Below are 17,827 nucleotides of genomic sequence, written 5' to 3' on the forward strand. Positions count from 1 at the left end.
TTTTTTTTTGAGACAGGACCTTACTCTGTCACCTAGGCTGGAGTACAGTGGCACGATCTCGGCTCACTGCAGCCTCAACTTCCAGGGCTCAAGTGATCCTCCCTCCTCGGCCTCCTGAGTAGGGAGGGACTATAGGTACACAATACCATGCCTGGCTAATTTTTAAATTTTTTGTAGAGATACGGTTTCACCATGTTGCCCAGGCTGGTCTCGAACTCCTGAGCTCAAGAAAACCACCCTCCTTGGCCTCCCAAAGTACGGGGATTGTAAGTGTGAACCACCATGCCTACCCTCTATTTTCTGAGAGAGAGTCTCACCCTGTCACCCAGGCTGGAGTGCAATGCCTGATCTCGGCTCACTGCAACCCAAGTAGCTGGGACCGCCACCATGCCCGGCTTTTTTTTTTTTTTTTTTGTATCTTTATTAGAGATGGAGTTTCACCGTGTTAGCCAGGCTGGTCTCAAACTCCTGTCCTCGTGATCTGCCTGCCTCAGCCTCCCAAAGTGCTGGGATTACAGGTGTGAGCCACCGCGCCCAGCCGCCTCTATCTTCTTAAGGAGTAGAAATCCGACAAGACCTGAGGGGCCAGAGATCTGTCTGGACGGGCCAGATGTTTTCACTTCCACCCTGGAATTCTTCCCCTCATCCAAGCTTTCTTCTAAGCCCTGAAAAATGAACTTCGGCTGGCTACTTCTAGAGCTCTTTACATAAAGGAATTTTTTAAGTAATATCATATGATTGTTTTTGAAAGAGGTTCTTCAAGCCCCTGTAATCTCTCTCAGCATAGGGGAGTAGATATCTTTTTCTAATCTATTTCTCTTTATATCCTGCACATTACTTCAAAAGGTTTGCTTTTTTATCCTATTATGCATCCAAAACCCAACAAATCCTAGGGCCATCTTCTGCAATTTACTTCAAAGAATGGATTTGAAAAGTCACACTCCTCCCTCTTTGCCCAAAAGAAGCTGAGAACAATGAAGCTTTTGGTCTCAGGTGAATCTTTTATTATTTCCAACTGAGACAAACATTTTTCCAAAGACAGTAGCACAGTCATTGTCACAAGCATGTTAATATGTCTATTTTGCGGAAAAGAATATGCTACAAGTCATGCAATTCACATTTTCAATAGCATTCTGGCAAAAATTAAAGACATTTCCAATTGTGTCAAACATTTAACGAATAGTAAGTTCTACTTTCTGTCCTTGGATAGATAAATGGTGTCTTCTCAGTGAAGTGGTGAAAAACAGATCGTGTGAGGGCTGCTTCTTAACAGTGCCCTCTGCTCCAATGACAGTCAGCCCCTTTGGCTGAATTTCTCAGCTATCTTCTGTAGTTCCAAATCCATTGCAGCCAAGTTTTCAAGTTCTTTTTTCTGGAAAATACAGAAAAGTGGAGGCATGAGGTCCTGAACCAATTTATTTTGCTATAGTTGGATGGAGTACGAATGGAAAGGGGAATTTTAGGCATGTTGGAAGCTACGTTAGTCAACCTACATCAGTAACTCTCAAAGTGTGGTCCCCTGACCGGTAGCATCAGCCAGGAACTTGTCAGAAATGCAGAGTTTGGGGTCTCACCTGCGACCTACTAAATGAGAAACTCTGGGGGCTAGGAATCCATTCAACTTTGAGAAGGACAACCTACATAATCAATATTAGGAAAAAAACATTGTTTGGGTAGGTACAGCTCCAACAGTGTTACCTCTCCCAGATATAAATTTCTGACGGCAATAGGGCATGAAATAATAAAGATAGCAAACTAAATAGCCAAGCAAGTAAACTTCTCTATCACCTATTCTCCCTACCTCAGGGAGAGAGTGATGAACAGACAGATGACCAAGGGAAAGATACCAGAACAGTAGTTGTCAACCTTGGCTGAATGCTGCAATCATCTGGAAGCTTTAAAATATTCTGATGATCAGGCAGCACCCCAGGCACTAAGTAGACAGAATCTCTAACAGTAATTTTTCATGCTCTCCAGGTGACCCCAGTGTGCGGACAAGGTTGAGAAGCAAGGCGACCGAGTGAGGTGTGCAAGGATGTGGACGATGGCTGAAGGTAGGTGGAAACCGACCCCCAAGGTGGCCTCCACTCTGTTACTAGGTCACCATTTTCATAGTGATTAATTCCCACCAATTTCTCCCCGTTAATATCGGATAGTCTTGAACATAATGTGCTAACATTGACCAAAGTAAGTAATTTTAAACAGAAGCCCCACACTGTACCTCGTCCTCTGTCAGGACTGTCTGGTCAGCCCTGTCCTTTTCATTTTCTGCCTCCTGGCGGGTGCTTATCGGCTCCTCAGAATCATAAAAGTCTGGAAACTCGGCTGACTTCTTCCTGTAGTGAAGGAGCTGGTCCAGTTGGGCCACCCTGTCATACTGCCTTTTCAGGTCCAGCTTGGGGACCCTGGCGAGGTTTCTCTTCTCATACCCCCAGTTCACATCCTCTGAGAAGGGCTTTTTCTCCCACCAGTCATAGTTGTATTCTGGGAAGAAATTCTTCTCATTCAAGGTCAGCTCATTTTCCTCTTCACCCTCGAGAAAATTGTCATCCATGTTGTCTCTTCTTTCAAAATGGCTGCTCTTCCACTGGAGAGGGTCGTAGTATGGGTTAAACAGTTCCCCTAATCTCTTCCTCTTTTCAGCTGTGTGATGGGAGCCATATTGTTTATCTTGAAACCTAGCTTCCTCCCTGTTTTCTTTAGTGTCCTGCAGGTCTCCCTGCTGCTGCCACTTCCCTTGGGCTCCTTCCTCACCATAGTTGAGGTAATTTCTGTCCAGCTCTTTCCACTCACCTTGTGGACGCCTCCTTGCCTTGTCCATTGGGCTTTCTTGGACACGGTGGTGTCCTTCACCCAAGAACCTTTTCTCTTCTCTGGCCTCAGACATGAAATAGGCACGTGGCTCCCCTCCCCTGCCTCTGTGATGGCGTCCCTTTCCCCGCTCATGGCCCCTCTCTTCCTCACTTTCTTCACCATATCCATGTGCCATCTTATCAAGCTCTAAGCTGGGGTAGTTTCTCTTGTCCTCCTCATCCCAACTCTCCTCACTCTGAGGTCTTGGAGCCCTGTATTCCTCACTTCCTCTGCCCCTATAGCGCTCCCCCTCCAGGTCCTCGGGGGCCTGGACGCCTGGATAACTCTTTATTTCTTCTCCATATTCGGGTTCTTCCTCTGAAGCCCTGTAGTGGGTTGAATGGTGGTCCCTCTTTTCCCCTAAACTGGCCATGCCGACGTTTGACTCCTCAGATTCCTCCAGGGAGTGTCCGTTTTCCTCAGAGGGAAGACTCCCTCCTTGAGAGGACCTGTCAGGCCTGGTCCTCCCGTGGTGGTGTCTGGGCCTCGTGCGTCGTTTGTCCACCTCAGAGGTGGCATCTTCCTCACCTTCCTCAGATTCTTCCTGACTTCCGGGTTGGCCTTTAGACTCCTGGGGGTGTTTCTCCTGGCTCCTTGCCTCCTCTCCACTCTCCTGGCTATTCTTCTCCCGGCTATGCGTCTTCTCCTCAGCGTGCCTGGCAGCATGTGTTTCAGATCTGGCCACTAACTCCTCTTTTTTTATAGCTGAAGCCTGATTTCTTTCATTGAGGAAAGCGTTTTGTGTCTCTCCTGGCTCTTCAAGGTGTTTCTCTTCACTGCCATCTTCCCCTTGCTCCCCTTTTTGATAGTTCTCTCCCTCCTCCTCCTTATCCTCTCTCTCGCTCTTCTCAGAATGGCGTGTCTTTGCTTCTTCGGAGACTTGGCTGTTGGAGGGATAGAGGCTCCGCTGGGGCTCATCCGCTCGCTCTCGGCTGTGCCCGCCTCCCTCTGCCCATTCCTCTGTGTCTGCCTTGGTTGGGCCTTGGGCGTCCTCCTCCCCTGGGGCTCCTGCCTCCTCCCTGCTGGAGGACCCGTGGGCTTCCGAGGCATCATCTGGATCTCTTAACAATCTTACTTCAAACTTTGTGTTTTCATTTTCAGTTGTCTCTTTGTCTTTGACGTCTTTTCTACCTATAATGAAAATGAAGAGGAGGTATAACTTCAGAATTGCCTGTGGTTCAACAAGCACCAGCCTCAGTAATCACTACAAATCCTGATGACACTGAAAATTGCTTGGATAATTATTTAAATTAATGAAGAATCTACTCAGATTCCTTTTGAAAGTTAAGGCTATGAAAGCTCCTTGACTGTGTTTAAATTTAGTAATAAACTGTCTATATTTTTATGTCTTCATAATACCCAGCCAGCTTCTCTCATTGGTACTGCCAATGATCAAACTGAAATCCAGATATGGATTTATGAAATATTAGAATTTAGAAGCAGAAAACATCTTAGAATTCATCTAATCCAGTCCAACCTCTTCTTTTTGCAGACATTGAGACTCAGCATGGTATAATCCAAGACCATTCTTTCCATATTTTCTTCACATAGGAGTTAAAAAGTTGGCAGTATGTGAATAGCTCTAACAATTATCCAGCTAGATAGCTAATTAGCCAAAATAAGAAATATCAAGATTCAAAGGAGGATTTAAACATTTGAAATGATTAGTTTATATCAGACTTTTATTATCCAATCAACTGTAGACTCAACCTAGCAGTATGTGATCTATAACTTAGTAGCTGGTGATAAGGGTGTACATTTCTTGCCTGAGAAAACTACACATCAGTGGAAAGGGCCATTTCTTTTTTCACTCAGGTTCCATGTACCCAACATGCTCTCAGATGTTGGGAAGAAACTTCAGCACAATAAGTTATCTTTGTGTTTCCTGAGTCAGAGTACATGGTATAACTGATATTTTAATTGAATGCTGTTCTTGTCCACCTTTTCCAAATATCAATAGCTCCTTTACTAAACCCTCCTTAACTCAAGGACACCCCAGGAAAGGAGATAGGCAGTTAGCACTGTCTCAGTTGTTAGCTGGGAGGGCTTGGATTTCAACCTATGTCACAGAGTTCAGATAAAATGCCTGAAGCCAAGGCCACTGACAGCTTTGGGTCTACACTGCAGGCACTGTATGCCCAAGTGCTGCTGAGCACTTCAAATGTGGCTCGTTTGATCTGAGACATGCTATATATGTAAGATACACATCAGACTTCTGAGAATAAAGAATAATGTGAAATAATCTCAACAATTTTTATATCATTATATGTTGAAATAATATTTTGGATGTATTGGATAATATATATTTCAAATAGATCAGATATATAAAATTATGTATCAGAAAAAAATTGGATAAAAATAAAATATATTATTGAAATTAATTCCACCTGTCTCTTTTTACTTTTTAAATGTGGCTACTATAAAATTTGAAATTATATTTGTGGCTCACATTATATTTCTATTGGGTCACACTGATAAGTCATTTTGAAATGATATTTGCAAAGTGGAAAAAAATTATTTGTTTTGTAAAAATGTCCAAGAAATAGTGGACTCTCCGTACCTCTCTGTTTAAAGCCCAGTCTGGCACGATAATAATTTTCTCATGTTTATGAGGCAATGAAAATGTCCCTGGCCTTTTCCAGACATCTGAGGGAAGGCCCATCTGTCACCAGTCTCTTTGCCTCTTAAAAGCCAGTGGTGGTGTGTATGGCATTGGGGCATGGCTAGCCAGATGGGCACAGGGAAGCATGTGGTTCTGGGCGTGCTATTGACTAAATGTTTGTGTGATTCCAGAATGTTGAAGCCCTCATCCTCAATGTGACAGCATGTGGAGGTGGGGCCTCTGACAGGTAATTAGGTCATCAGGGTACAGCCCTTACAATGGGATTAGTGCCCTAAGAAAGGAGATATGAGAAAGAGATGATTTCTGTCTCCACAAGATGAGGATACAGTGACAGAAGGCAGCCGTCTATAAGCCAGGAAGTGGGCCCTCATCAGACACTCTGACCTTGGACTTCAAACCACTATAACTGTGAAAAATAAATGTTGGTTGTTTAAGCCATCCAATCTATGGTATTTGATATAGCAGCCCGAGCTGACTAAGACAGACAGATACTGATGTCATTCTGAGCGTCGGTTGAAATAGAGCTGATCAGACAAGATCTCAGCCACCAGGGGCAGAGTCACTGTGGCCCCTTTCCTACTGCCTACTGGTTTGTGAATCTTAAGTGTCAGGAACAGAAGTATTTTTATTTTTTTCCCAATTAAATATGTACTGCCTGAGCAGCCCGTGCCTGAGGCTTGGCTCTTCCTACTAAATTTAGCTTTAAGTCCCCGCAGGTGAGCCTGGAAGAGGGCTGTGAGTAGCAGCACACACTCACTGTCAATCTGTAAAATCAAGGTGTGAAGCTCACGCTTACTTTCAAACAAAAACAGGGAAATGCATCTGTCATGCTGTAAGGATGACCAGATCAACCCTAGTCAAAGAGATTCTTGTACCTGTTAAGAAATTAGACTATGTGTTCCCTGAGGTCTCTTAAATCCATGAAACAATGATTCTGTCCTACTCCCCAAATACTCATTTGCTTAGTGAGTATATGCTGACTCAGAGACCTGCAAGTAGGAGTGGGAGTGGAGATGGGCGTGGGGTAGAACAGAGGCTGTATAAAGGCATTTATCTAACCAGTCGGGCAAAAGCTCCTCCAGTCTTCTGATCAGTTTAGGACACACCAACAAGAGAGAGAAAACTAGAATAGGATAAAAGTTGCCAACTGGTGCCTCAGAGGTGAATTCTGTTTGACCTAGACAGCAGTTTTAGTACATTTGAATTCAGAGGCGATACAAAAATACCAGGAGATGTCTTTTAAAAATCAAAATTTTAACTTCTTTTGAAAAATCCCAAGATCTGACTACACAGTCTGTATTTCTCCATAATGGGATTAGAGCTGAGAATTATCTGCTCCCCCTCAGAAAAGGCAGGTGCCCTCCAGTCTGTGCATCACTTCCTGTCCTGCCTTACTCCTTTGTGTTATTTGTCCGTCTAGCCCTGGCTGGTGTTTAAGGGTCAACCACAGAGGAGCTCTTAAACCTTCCCCATGTCAGCATTCTGTCACTCTCTGGGTATAACATCTCCAGGATCCTTAGATACATGGGTCATTTGATTTTTCCCAGTTTCCCTACGTCTCTCTCAACAGACATCAAAAGACCTCAGGGCATAATCAGGGCTGGAGCAGAGGCTAGAGTTACTATGCCATAATCTAAGGGCTAAGATCTTGGCAGGCAGGCATAGGCAACTTTTCCTAAGCAATTGTGGTTCTTTGGTGACCTGATAGGACAGACCCCTCACTTTTGCATTGGTCTAGTAAACAAAGGAAGGGAAAGGGAGATACCAAGATGGGTTTGCCAAAAGGAGGGGCCTAGTGACCCACTCTGCTCTTACTCACTTCCTGTAACTTCTGGAAAAAAGATGTTGGAAAGAAACTCAGAAGGAGGTATGTGGGGTGGAAGTGGTAGGAAAGCGTCCATCCACTGTTTCTGGGGTCCCTAAAGGCTCAGGCCCCCATAGCTACCATTGTTACCCTGAAGCCCCCAAAGGCAGATTGAGTTAATTCAGGTTACTACTCTTCTTCTTCTTTTTTTTAGACAAAGTCTCTCTCTGTCACCCAGGCTGGAGTGCAGTGCGGCGATCTCATCTCACTGCAACCTCCGCCTCCCAGGTTCAAGCGATTCTCCTGCCTCAGCCTCCTGAGTAGCTGGGACTACAGGCGCATGTCACCACACCCGGCTAATTTTTTGTATTTTTAGTACAGACAGGGTTTCACCGTGTTAGCCAGGATGGTCTCGATCTCCTGACCTCGTGATTTGCCTGCCACAGCCTCCCAAAGTGCTGGGATTACAGGTGTGAGCCACTGCACCCAGCCTCAGGTTACTCTTCTGGCCAATCGCTATTTGCTTTTCTACCATTTCATGCATGAGGGTTCATGTGTAGCTATAGCAAGAGAGTCTTGTCTGGCAATGAAAGGTGGGTTTTTTGTCTTTGTTTTTTGTTTGTTTATTTTTGATGGAGTCTCACTCTGCCACCCAGGCTGCATCCAGGTTGGAGTGCAATGCTGTGATCTCAGTTCACTGCAACCTCTGCTTCCCAGGTTCTAGCGATTCTCCTTCCTCAGCTTCCTAAGTAGCTGGGATTACAGGCACCCGCCACCACACCCGGCTAGTTGTTGTATTTTTAGTAGAGATGGGGTTTCACCATGTTGGCCAGGCTGGTGGCAATGAGAGACTTTTTTTTTTTTTTTAGACCGAGCCTTACTCTTGTTGCCCGGGCTGGAGTTCAATGGCGCAATCTTGGCTCACTGCAATCTCTGCCTCCCGGGTTCAAGCGATTCTCCTGTCTCGGCCTCCCAAGTAGTGGGATTACACGCACCTGCCACCATACCTGGTTTATTTGTTTGTTTATTTATTTATTTATTTATTTGCATTTTTAGTAGAGACAGGGTTTCACCATGTTGGCCAGGCTGGTCTCGAACTCCTGACCTCAGGTAATCCACCTGCCTCAGCCTCCCAAAGTGCTGGGATTACAGGCGTGAGCCACTGCGCCCACCTGAAAGATTTTTAAAGGTGAAAAAATGAGATAAAATCTACTGTTTACAGCCTGACTTAAAGTTTAAAAGCAGAGGACAGTGTTGAAGAGGACAGCGTTTTCCAGATTTGTTTGAATCAGTTTGGCTTCATGCATAATAGAGACTGCACAGTCTTGTAAAATTGTCCTCATAATGTCCATTTCCAATGGGTACTGCTTATATCACTGCTCAAATTTTATTTTCAGCAGAAATGGTTTCATATTGAGAACACTTCACAGGCTGGACTCAGAAAGCCATTAGTCTGCCTCACTGGAATGCACTGCCTCTACCTGAAACCCTTCCAGTTCTCAGGCCTGGAACTCCTGGTACCATTTGGTGGTACCTTCTATTCTGGTAAGCTGTGCATTAAAATATCTTAGCTAATTTGTTGTGTAAATAGGCCAGAAGTTTTAAGTCACCTTTCTAAGATTCCTGCTTCTCAGCTTGTGCTTCTCAGTGTCAGAAGAGTAAAAGGCAAAGAGAAGAATGATTTTTAAATCTCCTTCTATCATCTTCCAACACTTCCAGAAACCCCCTCCTCATCTAATCACAAACCAGCATTTCCCACACTCCCTGCACACAAATGAAGTCCTGTTCTAAAAATCCAAACTATGGAACTAAGGAATTTAAGAATGGATAGACATCTGAAAGACTATCATTGAGTTCAACTCCTTCATTTTACTTTGAGGAAATATACCTAGAGAGACAAAGCGTCTTTCCCATAGTCACACAGCTGCGAAGTGGTATAGCAGGAACTAGGAGTCATATCTTCTGTCTCCCAGATACTGGCCCAGTCAGTCAACACTCTTCCTAGTGCATTATGCCCCCAGGCCATTTGTAGATAAAGAGGAAGGTGATGTGGAGGGAGTAGGAACAAGGAGCACTGCAGCAACAAAGATCTGTCTGCAGTGCGGGACACTTACTCTTCTTCAGGACTTGGCGGCACTCAGGGGTGATGGGTGGAGCGCTGGACTTCGACAAGGCATTTGAGAGGACCTCAATGATGCAACGGGTCACCTGGGGGAAAACGCGAAAGCAGGTTGGAGAAGCTGGTGTCACTGGATGACAGACTACTCAACCCAGAGCTGCTGTCAAGGAAGGCTTGACTACGTGACCTGCGCTGATGCAGTATTCTTAGGGCAGAGATACAGATTTACAGGAACAGGGTGAAATCTTCCAAACCTCTACACAGAACAATGCAAGAAGGCACTGATTAGGGATTATCTGGAGAAGGGAAATAAGCATCCATTTCTGAAACAATGGCACAGCTATCCTCAGGGGCGCTAAACCATCCTGACAGGAGATAGGAGCTCAGTGCAGGAGGGGCATCCCTTGCCCACATTCTGTCAGCGATGATAACCTGGCTTTGTAAGATTATGTCATGCGTGTGTTTGGTTTGGTGTAATAGGGACTGGGAGAATCTAGAGTCTAGATACAAGTCTCGATTCTAAGATTGACATTGCAACTTACCATTTCTTCATTGTGGTTCCTGTTATCCACTGGCATGGAATTGACAGCTTTCAAGGAGAAAAAGAATGGAAAATGACTTGAGTTGGGTTTTGGAAGCTGTGTGACCCCAAACCCACAAAATCACCCCACATTAGTTGTTGCTTTTCCCCTGGCAATGTCTTAAATATATTTGGAAACAAATGTTATTTTAGATCCGGTATAAATCAAATCTAGACCACAGACAAGGAGGGGTCTTCTGGGGTACCAGAAATGTCCCTTTTTAAAATCTCAACGCTGGTTACACAGGTGTGCTTATTAAGCTGTATACTCATGATCTGTTCAATTTTCTATATATTTTACTTCAATTAAAAGTTTAAACTAGGGCCAGGCGCGGTGGCTCACGCCTGTAATCCCAGCACTTTGGGAGGCCAAGGCCAGTGGATCACGAGGTCAGGAGATCGAGACCATCCTGGCTAACATGGTGAAACCCTGTCTCTACTAAAAATACAAAAAATTAGCCAGGCATGGTGGCATGCGCCTGTAGTCCCAGCTACTCGGGAGGCTAAGGCAGGAGAATTGCATGAACCCAGGAGGCGGAGGTTGCAGTGACCCAAGATCGTGCCACTGCACTCCAGCCTTTTTGACTCCGTTTCAAAAAGAAAAAAAAAAGTTTAAACCAAACTAAGTCTAATAAAACAAGAATGCCCTCCTCGATCTTCTCTGCCTACTCCAAATGGGTAAAGATCTGTGGCTCTCTCTCCCTATCTCTGTTTCCAAAAATATATCCTCCCAAAACTTACTTCCTTGACAAAAACATGGTTATGGGTGTCTTCCATAATTAATTACCTCATTTTTTACCTACAAGGCCTTCGCCTGAACAAGCTCGTTTGTGCATCCATATCAACATTGTATTTCTCTTCCTCCACACTGTTTGCAACCATGTAAAGAACACGGCAGATATCTAACCCTCCTAGTTTAGCATCAAGTCCATAATATTATATGCAAATTGGTGTTTAACCATTGGTTTATAAGAATATTTTAAAAGAAAAATTTTAATTTATTTCAATAAAATGTCATGGGATTCTGCCTATCTTACAACAGTGTTTGAAGTTGCTTTGTCTTCTTAGAAAATGCTTCAGGTAATTTTAATTTTTCAGTGCCATTTTTTTTCTCTCTCAAAGCTGCTTTGATTATTTTTTCACTTTGACTTTGTTCTAAGCCCTTTCTATTAGAATAGGCCAAAGCATTTACATATAAGTCCATCTCCATAGTTCTCCTGGCATTCCCTGTAGCATGCAGCTGAGCAGGAGAAGCTCAGTGCAGAAAATTATTTTAAGTCCCTGAGAAGAGAGTAGAGCTTGCTAGGGCAAGTTCTCAGACATCAGACATGAAAGCTATTCAAATGCAGCAACCCGACCTTTCCTTGCAGAATGCAAGGAAAGCCTCTTTAAACATTCCCCACCCCCTATCAATTACATATCATGGGGCTCAACCTGGAAATAAAACACCTATTCATTTACTTTACTAAATTTCTCTTTTCAAAGGATGATCTGGGATCACTTCAATTGTTTCAGGAAGCCCAAAGTTATGCAGTCCATTAGAATCATTAAAAAATATTTGAGAAGTAGCTAACGAGCTAAGAAGACCCCAAGTTTTTCCTGAAATGTTTATCAGGCAAGATCCAGTTGACCCACTTTTGGTACCCAAGGTCCAATATACTCAACTGTTCTTTCATCCTGCAAATGGCTATTTGAGAACACACCCACTTCAGCACTTTCTCTTTCCACCGGAAATCTGTAATTTCCTCTGGAAATAAATGACTATGAGAGAATAACTCCCCTAATAAATCAGATGACTTTTAAAAAATCCTGCTTTACTAAGCCTTCTTGATAATGCAGTTTCTTGCTAATACTTTCCCTTTTTTTTTTTTTTTTTACAAATGTAAAATAGATGTTTTTATTAACTACTGGTATTGCCAAAGTATTAATAGTTACCAGATTTGGGGGCAGAGAAAGATTTTTCTTTTATTACTCTAGACAACTTGTAGCTTAGGTTTGTATTTATGAAACCGTTGTTTCTCTGACTGAGGCTCTTCAGATCCTTTTTGATGGAAAAAAAAAACTAGGGTCTGCTTTGGAACATACATTATACATCTTGGTGAGATATCTAGGTGCTTCTGTATTTTTCCAGTAAAATTTGTGACAACAAGGTAATAGCCGAAGGCGTGTTGTTATCCTTAAAGTAGTTCAGCTTACTTTTGTATGTAGTAAGATTCAGGTGGCACAACAGAAAACCTAATGCTCTCTGTCTGTAGGGATATAAGAAAAAAAAAAGAAAACCTAATGCTCGTGTTAAAAGTAAAGCAATCAAATGGTACAAAAATTATCAAATAATGTGGTAAATCTGAGAGTAACTTCTGATGTATTAATATCTAAGACTATTACAGTTTGATACCAGATTGAAAATACAGCTGTAAAATAAGTTCAACATGCTCTTCTGAATTTAGAAATCATTTTCCTGGCCAGGTGCAGTGGCTTGTGCCTGTAATCCCAACACTTTGGGAATCCGAGGCGGGCGGATTACCTGAGGTCAGGAGTTCGAGACCAGCCTGGCCAACATGGTGAAACCCCATCTCTACTGCATATACAAAAAGCTGGGTGTGGTGACACACACCTGTAATCCCAGCTACTCAGGAGGCTGAGGCAGGAGAACTGCTTGAGCCTGGGAGATGGAGGTTGCAGTGAGCTGAGATGGCACCATCGCACTCTAGCCTGGCCAACAGAACAAGACTCTGTCTGAAAATAATAATAATAATAATAATAATAATAATAATAATAAAATTAAATTAAAAAGATAAGGAAAGCATTTTACCTAGAATAATATGGATATCATTTTACTACTTTCCTTATATTAATTTTTAGAGTGCACAATAGCTTCCATAGGAGGTTGTGCATCTCCTTTCAGAAGTTCTTAAGGATAAGTGAATGAGCTAGATGGTTTCTTGAGGCTTCCCCCAGCCCTGCAATTTTGCAAATAACCAGCTCTACTTGAAGGCTAACATGTCTCATTGCCAGAGGCTGCGGGGAGGTGGGAATGGAGAGGTACTTGCCAATGGGTTTGTGGTATCTTTCTGGGGTGATAAAAATGTTCTGAAATTTGATAGTGGTAATAGTTGCACAATCTGCAAATATACCAAAAAACACTGAATTATATACTTTAAAAGGGTGGATTATATGATATACAAATTATAGCTCAATTTTTAAAAAGATTATGTCTTCATTTTAGCTGCTATTAAAATATAAACTTTTATTTAAAATATTCTGTTACATAAGAGATCTGTAAGTATTGTACCACAATAGTTAAATCATTCCCACAAATGTCACTGTTTTTGTGGTCTACAGCCTCCCAAGCAAAGCAATTCTTTTCTGAAAGTATTTTGACCAGAAATAATTCTAAATATTCATTTGATTTTCTTTAATTAAATTGAGAACATTTATTGACAATTTGTAAGAATGACAAGAATTTTAGCAAATTCTGAATGTATATAATTACGACTGGCTTTCATTTTGTCTCTGCCTTTTGGATCTAGTAATTGCTGCCAATAAAAGCTTCATATTCATGGATGGCAATATCTCAATTCTAGGTAGGAGACTCAACCTCAGATATGAACAATTTTCTAAATCATTAAAACACCTGAAGAAAACCTGTAGTTTAATTTGGTGCTAGTATACTTACTTCTCAATAGTCTCAATATCTCAATACCCATAGGTGACTCTACTTCAACACACACACACGCACACACACACACTTCAGATTTTCAGAGATCATTTGTTTGAGATTCAGGGTAGTTTGAAAGATTAAGCCTACAATCTTCCATACAAAAAGGGAAACAGTCAAGTATCTACTACTTAAAATTCTATCCTCCTAAATTGACAAAGACATTTTGTTTTTTTTACTACTCCAAAGGTACTTTTGTGGTTATTTTGTACTCTAATAATTTTCCTGGAGTACAGAAGTCAAAATACTGCGGTTTCCATTCATAACTAAAAAATTAAGGGCACATGTTCTCAGGAATGCTGAGGCTTTCACAGGTTAAAAAAAATAATTCCTTTGAGTGTGAAATTAGAAATTACCTGTCCCTAGAGATGGAAATACAAAATAGAGAAACATATTAAACTTGTACATACATGAGCACACATACACACACACATTATATATGGACATGTTAAGAAAAGGGATATTTCTTACATACATATGGGACTCACTTTTATCTCATCATACTTACATGACAATAACAATAATAAGGGAAATTATGCAGGCACTAAATAACATCATACATGTATTCCGGCCTCTCCGTAGTCGCCTGGCTTTAAAAAGCCAAACAGATACAGAATCAGACAACAGGGTCTCTCTAGACGGGCAGAGAGAGTGTGACATCTTAGAAGCGAATACAAAATGTGGGGTTTCCTTGGAGGTATGGCACGTTTTCTTCCTTCCTATCTAGAGGAAAACTCAGATATAAAAAGAACGAGGCTCCCTTGGTTGGGCTAAGAAGCCCTCTAGCTTTTTCCAAGTCAAACGGGTGGGAGGAGTTGAAGGAAAACACCCAGGGAGGAGAAGAAACGAAGCAAGAGATAAACCTTTCCCTCAACCCCCCCTTCTCTCCCGGGATCCGCCAGCCTGACTGCGGGAGCGGCGGGGAAGAGCGAGGCTGGCGCTGTCCGCGGTGCTGACCGGCCCGCCGCGCCCACTCACCCGCCAGCCCCACGGCTCCCAGGAGGCTGAGAAGCAGCGCTGGCTGCATGGCCCCGCTCGCCGGCCCCTGTGCGGAGAGGAAGATGGCGGCTGGACCGGAGAAGCGAGGCGCAGGAGGAAGGCGCGATGGAGCAGCCCCGGGAAACTAGCGTGCCTCCTGGTCCCCGCGGTGTGGCGCGGCTGGCGCAGGCCCCGCTCTTTTAAAGGGCAGGCGGGGGCCGCAGGGCCGGGAGGGGCGGGCAGCCAGGAGCGGGCGCCCCCTAGCTCAGCCCTGACGTCACGAAGCAGCACCCCCAGGCGGCGACGCAAATGGGCGGAAATTTACGCCAGTCCAGTCGCCTGGTGGGCAGGGTCTGGAGCCGGGGTGGGGGGAAAGGCGAGCCAAAGAATGGAGGGGCGAGGGGAGCAGTGCAGATCTGAGACGGTGGGGGAGGCGGGAGGTCCCGCTTAGATTGCCTCAGCCTACTCCCCATCTTCCTCCACACACCTTCAAATCTAAAACCGTGTGTTTGAGACTGTATGCATGTGTGTGGTTGTGCTGAGATGTGTTCATGACGAAGTCTGTTTGTGTCTCCTCGACCTAGCTGAGGAAAAGACTCCTGCTAACGAGAGAGAACTAAACGGTTGGTCAGGGAAAATGGAAAAGACAGTGATAGTTTTAAAAGTTAAAAGTGCAGCCGGAGAATATGGGACCTGCTGTTCCCTCAAACTTTTCTTTTTGTCTTTATATCTATTTACCTATCCATGATTCTATCTCCTATTCATGACTCTCTGTCTTTCTTCCTCCTCCCTCTCTGAATACATAACGTATACACGGTTAAAAAAAAATCAGATGGTACAAAAGGATTTACTATACAAGTCTCCCTTCCCTCTTTATTTCCAGTTCTCAGGTTCCTCAATTCCTCTTTCCGTCAACACAACTTTACTACTCTCTATAATTTAGGTTTGACTTATTTTGGAACATATACAGTTGCATCTTCTTTTGAATGATGTATTACATTGAATGGATACAATAGAATGTATTTAAACAGCTCCTTTTCTAATGAGTATTTATTCAGGTTGTTACCCTTTGGTCTTTAATCACTCCTTTACAACACAGCCTTAGTCTCATGGGTGGGTCTTGTAATAACCTGCTGGTAAGAAATAGCCAATACTACAAACCCTATGTGCATCCTCTCTTGCTTTCAAATTGAGACAGTAAAGTATTTTTGTTATTATGTGTGAGAAAAAGGTGAAAGCATCTTCCAGAATATTTTTGATGTGGGTTCCCTCAGCCTAATGAGCAATCGGGAAGAAGCAGCAGGCAGGTGACCTGCACAGAAGAGGAATAACACAGGCTTTGTGGAACGGAGTGAGACTTCACTGGGCTCTCTTCATTCAGGGAATGAAGATGTCTGCGTGCACAGCTCAAGCGAGGTATCAGTTTAGTTTTCTTGAAAATTAATGAGGTTCAAATTCTTTTTGTATGTGCTGGGTGAATGGCTACATCTTTCTGAAAAAGCTGGAAAGTGTTTCATCAAGATCACAGCCACAGAATAATTAAAAGAATAGTCTTAAAAAGGATATTAGTGGAACAATGGATAAATGTCGAATAAGATCTATAGGTTACTGTATTGTGTTGTGTTGTGTTGTGTTGTGTTGTGTTGTATTGTATTGTATTAATGTTAATTTCCTGATTTTGAAAATTGTACTGTGGGTCAGATGTGGAGGCTCACGCCTGTAATCCCAACACTTTGGGAGACCGAGGCGGGTGGATCACCTGAGTTCAGGAGTTCAAGACCAGCCTGGGAAAGGTGGTGAAACCAAGGCTCTGCCTCAAAAAAAAAAAAAAAAAAAAAAAAAAAAAAAAAAAAAAAAAAAAGAAATAGAGAAAGAAAATTGTACTGTGATTATGTAAGAAAATAAGAAAATATCCCTGTTTTTAGGAAACACACCTTGAAGTATCTAGAGGTAAAATGGTATCGTATGTACAATTTCCTTTCACATTTTTAGAAAAAAATATAAAGATAGAGAAAAAGAGAATGCTAAGGTAAGTATGGCAAAATGTTAGCATTCAGGGAATTGAGGAGAAAGGTATATGGGAATTTTTGTACTTTTTTGCATTTTTCTGAAATCTGAAATACTTTTAAAATTGAAAAAACAATATTTGGGGCACAAAAGAGTCCATTTAAAACCTCTGTAGACCAGTAGGTACAGAAAAATAAGCTGTTGAGTGAGGGCCGTTCCTTGGCTGCAGATCTGCAGCAATTTTTCCTCTAGAGTTGAAATTATATAAGGGTTCTAATACTCTTTAAGATGCACTGATGGCCAACAATTCTCTACAGTTACCACCTTCCAGGAGCATCTGCATCTCGATTTTCCAGTGATTTCCTTCTCTTCTTGCTCCCTTGAAAAGCATGGAGTTAAACAATGTTAACGTCATTTTGTGGCTTCTCAGGCTGGAGGCTTGGTCTGAGTTCATTACTCATCAAGTCCTGACGTAGGAAAGATCTCTTCATTATTGTCAATTGGAATGAAGAAAAAAAAAGGCAACCCTGGCCTACAGCCAGTTCCCACATTCAGACTTAGCTTTCTTTTTAAATTTTTCATCATTGTACAAACTTTTTATGATTTTTGCCTTTCACATTTAGATCTCTATGTACAAGAGGAAAAAACAGCCATAAGGAGAAGCTTTTTTTTTTTTTTTTTTTTGAGACGAGGAGTGTCACTCTGTCACCCAGGCTGGAGTGCAGTGGCGTGATCTCGGCTTACTGCAAGCGCCGCCTCCCGGGTTCATGCCATTCTTCTGCTTCAGCCTCCCGAGTAGCTGGGACTACAGGCGCCCACCACCGCGCCCGGCTAATTTTTCTATTTTTAGTAGAGATGGGTTTTCAACGTGTTAGCCAGGATTGTCTCGATCTCCTGACCTCGTGATCCACCTGCCTCAGCCTCCCAAAGTACTGGGATTACAGGCGTGAGCCACTGCGCCCAGCCAAGGAGAAGCATTTTTAAAGAATTCTCTCAAAAACAGGATGAAGGAGGAAAACCAAATTTTTTCTTAGGGACTAGGCCTTAGAATAAACATGGCATGAGATAGGGGTATAGTCTTTTTGTTTGTTTGTTTTTGTTTTTGTTTTTGAGACAAGGTCTTGATCTGTCACCAGGCTGGAGTA

The 17,827-nt window shown here is 42.9% G+C and overlaps 1 protein-coding gene across 1 annotated transcript; it reads right to left on the minus strand.

Annotated features, from left to right (window-relative positions):
• Positions 1–981: 981 nt before the first annotated feature.
• CHGB (chromogranin B) lies at positions 982–15,220 on the minus strand. The gene is made up of 5 exons (XM_011968074.1): positions 14,676–15,220; positions 9,942–9,988; positions 9,395–9,488; positions 2,222–3,984; positions 982–1,372 (listed from the first exon to the last, which is right to left on the minus strand). The coding sequence occupies exons 1-5, from the start codon at positions 14,722–14,724 to the stop codon at positions 1,295–1,297; spliced, it is 2,031 nt and encodes a 676-aa protein (XP_011823464.1). The 5' UTR covers positions 14,725–15,220; the 3' UTR covers positions 982–1,294.
• Between the last annotated feature and the right edge of the window lie 2,607 nt (positions 15,221–17,827).

This window comes from Mandrillus leucophaeus, unplaced genomic scaffold (assembly GCF_000951045.1).
Source record: "Mandrillus leucophaeus isolate KB7577 unplaced genomic scaffold, Mleu.le_1.0 Scaffold828, whole genome shotgun sequence".
Taxonomy (NCBI): Eukaryota; Metazoa; Chordata; class Mammalia; order Primates; family Cercopithecidae; genus Mandrillus; species Mandrillus leucophaeus.

What these genes read in the sequence shown, in the direction of transcription:
- CHGB (XM_011968074.1), bottom strand. Translation starts at nt 14,724, where the DNA reads ATGCAGCCAGCGCTGCTTCTCAGCCTCCTGGGAGCCGTGGGGCTGGCG. An exon ending in GGAACCACAATGAAGAAATG is followed by an intron (nt 9,489 to 9,941) that starts GTAAGTTGCAAT and finishes GTTTTCCCCCAG; the next exon opens with GTGACCCGTTGCATCATTGA. An exon ending in CAGTCCTGACAGAGGACGAG is followed by an intron (nt 1,373 to 2,221) that starts GTACAGTGTGGG and finishes TGTATTTTCCAG; the next exon opens with AAAAAAGAACTTGAAAACTT.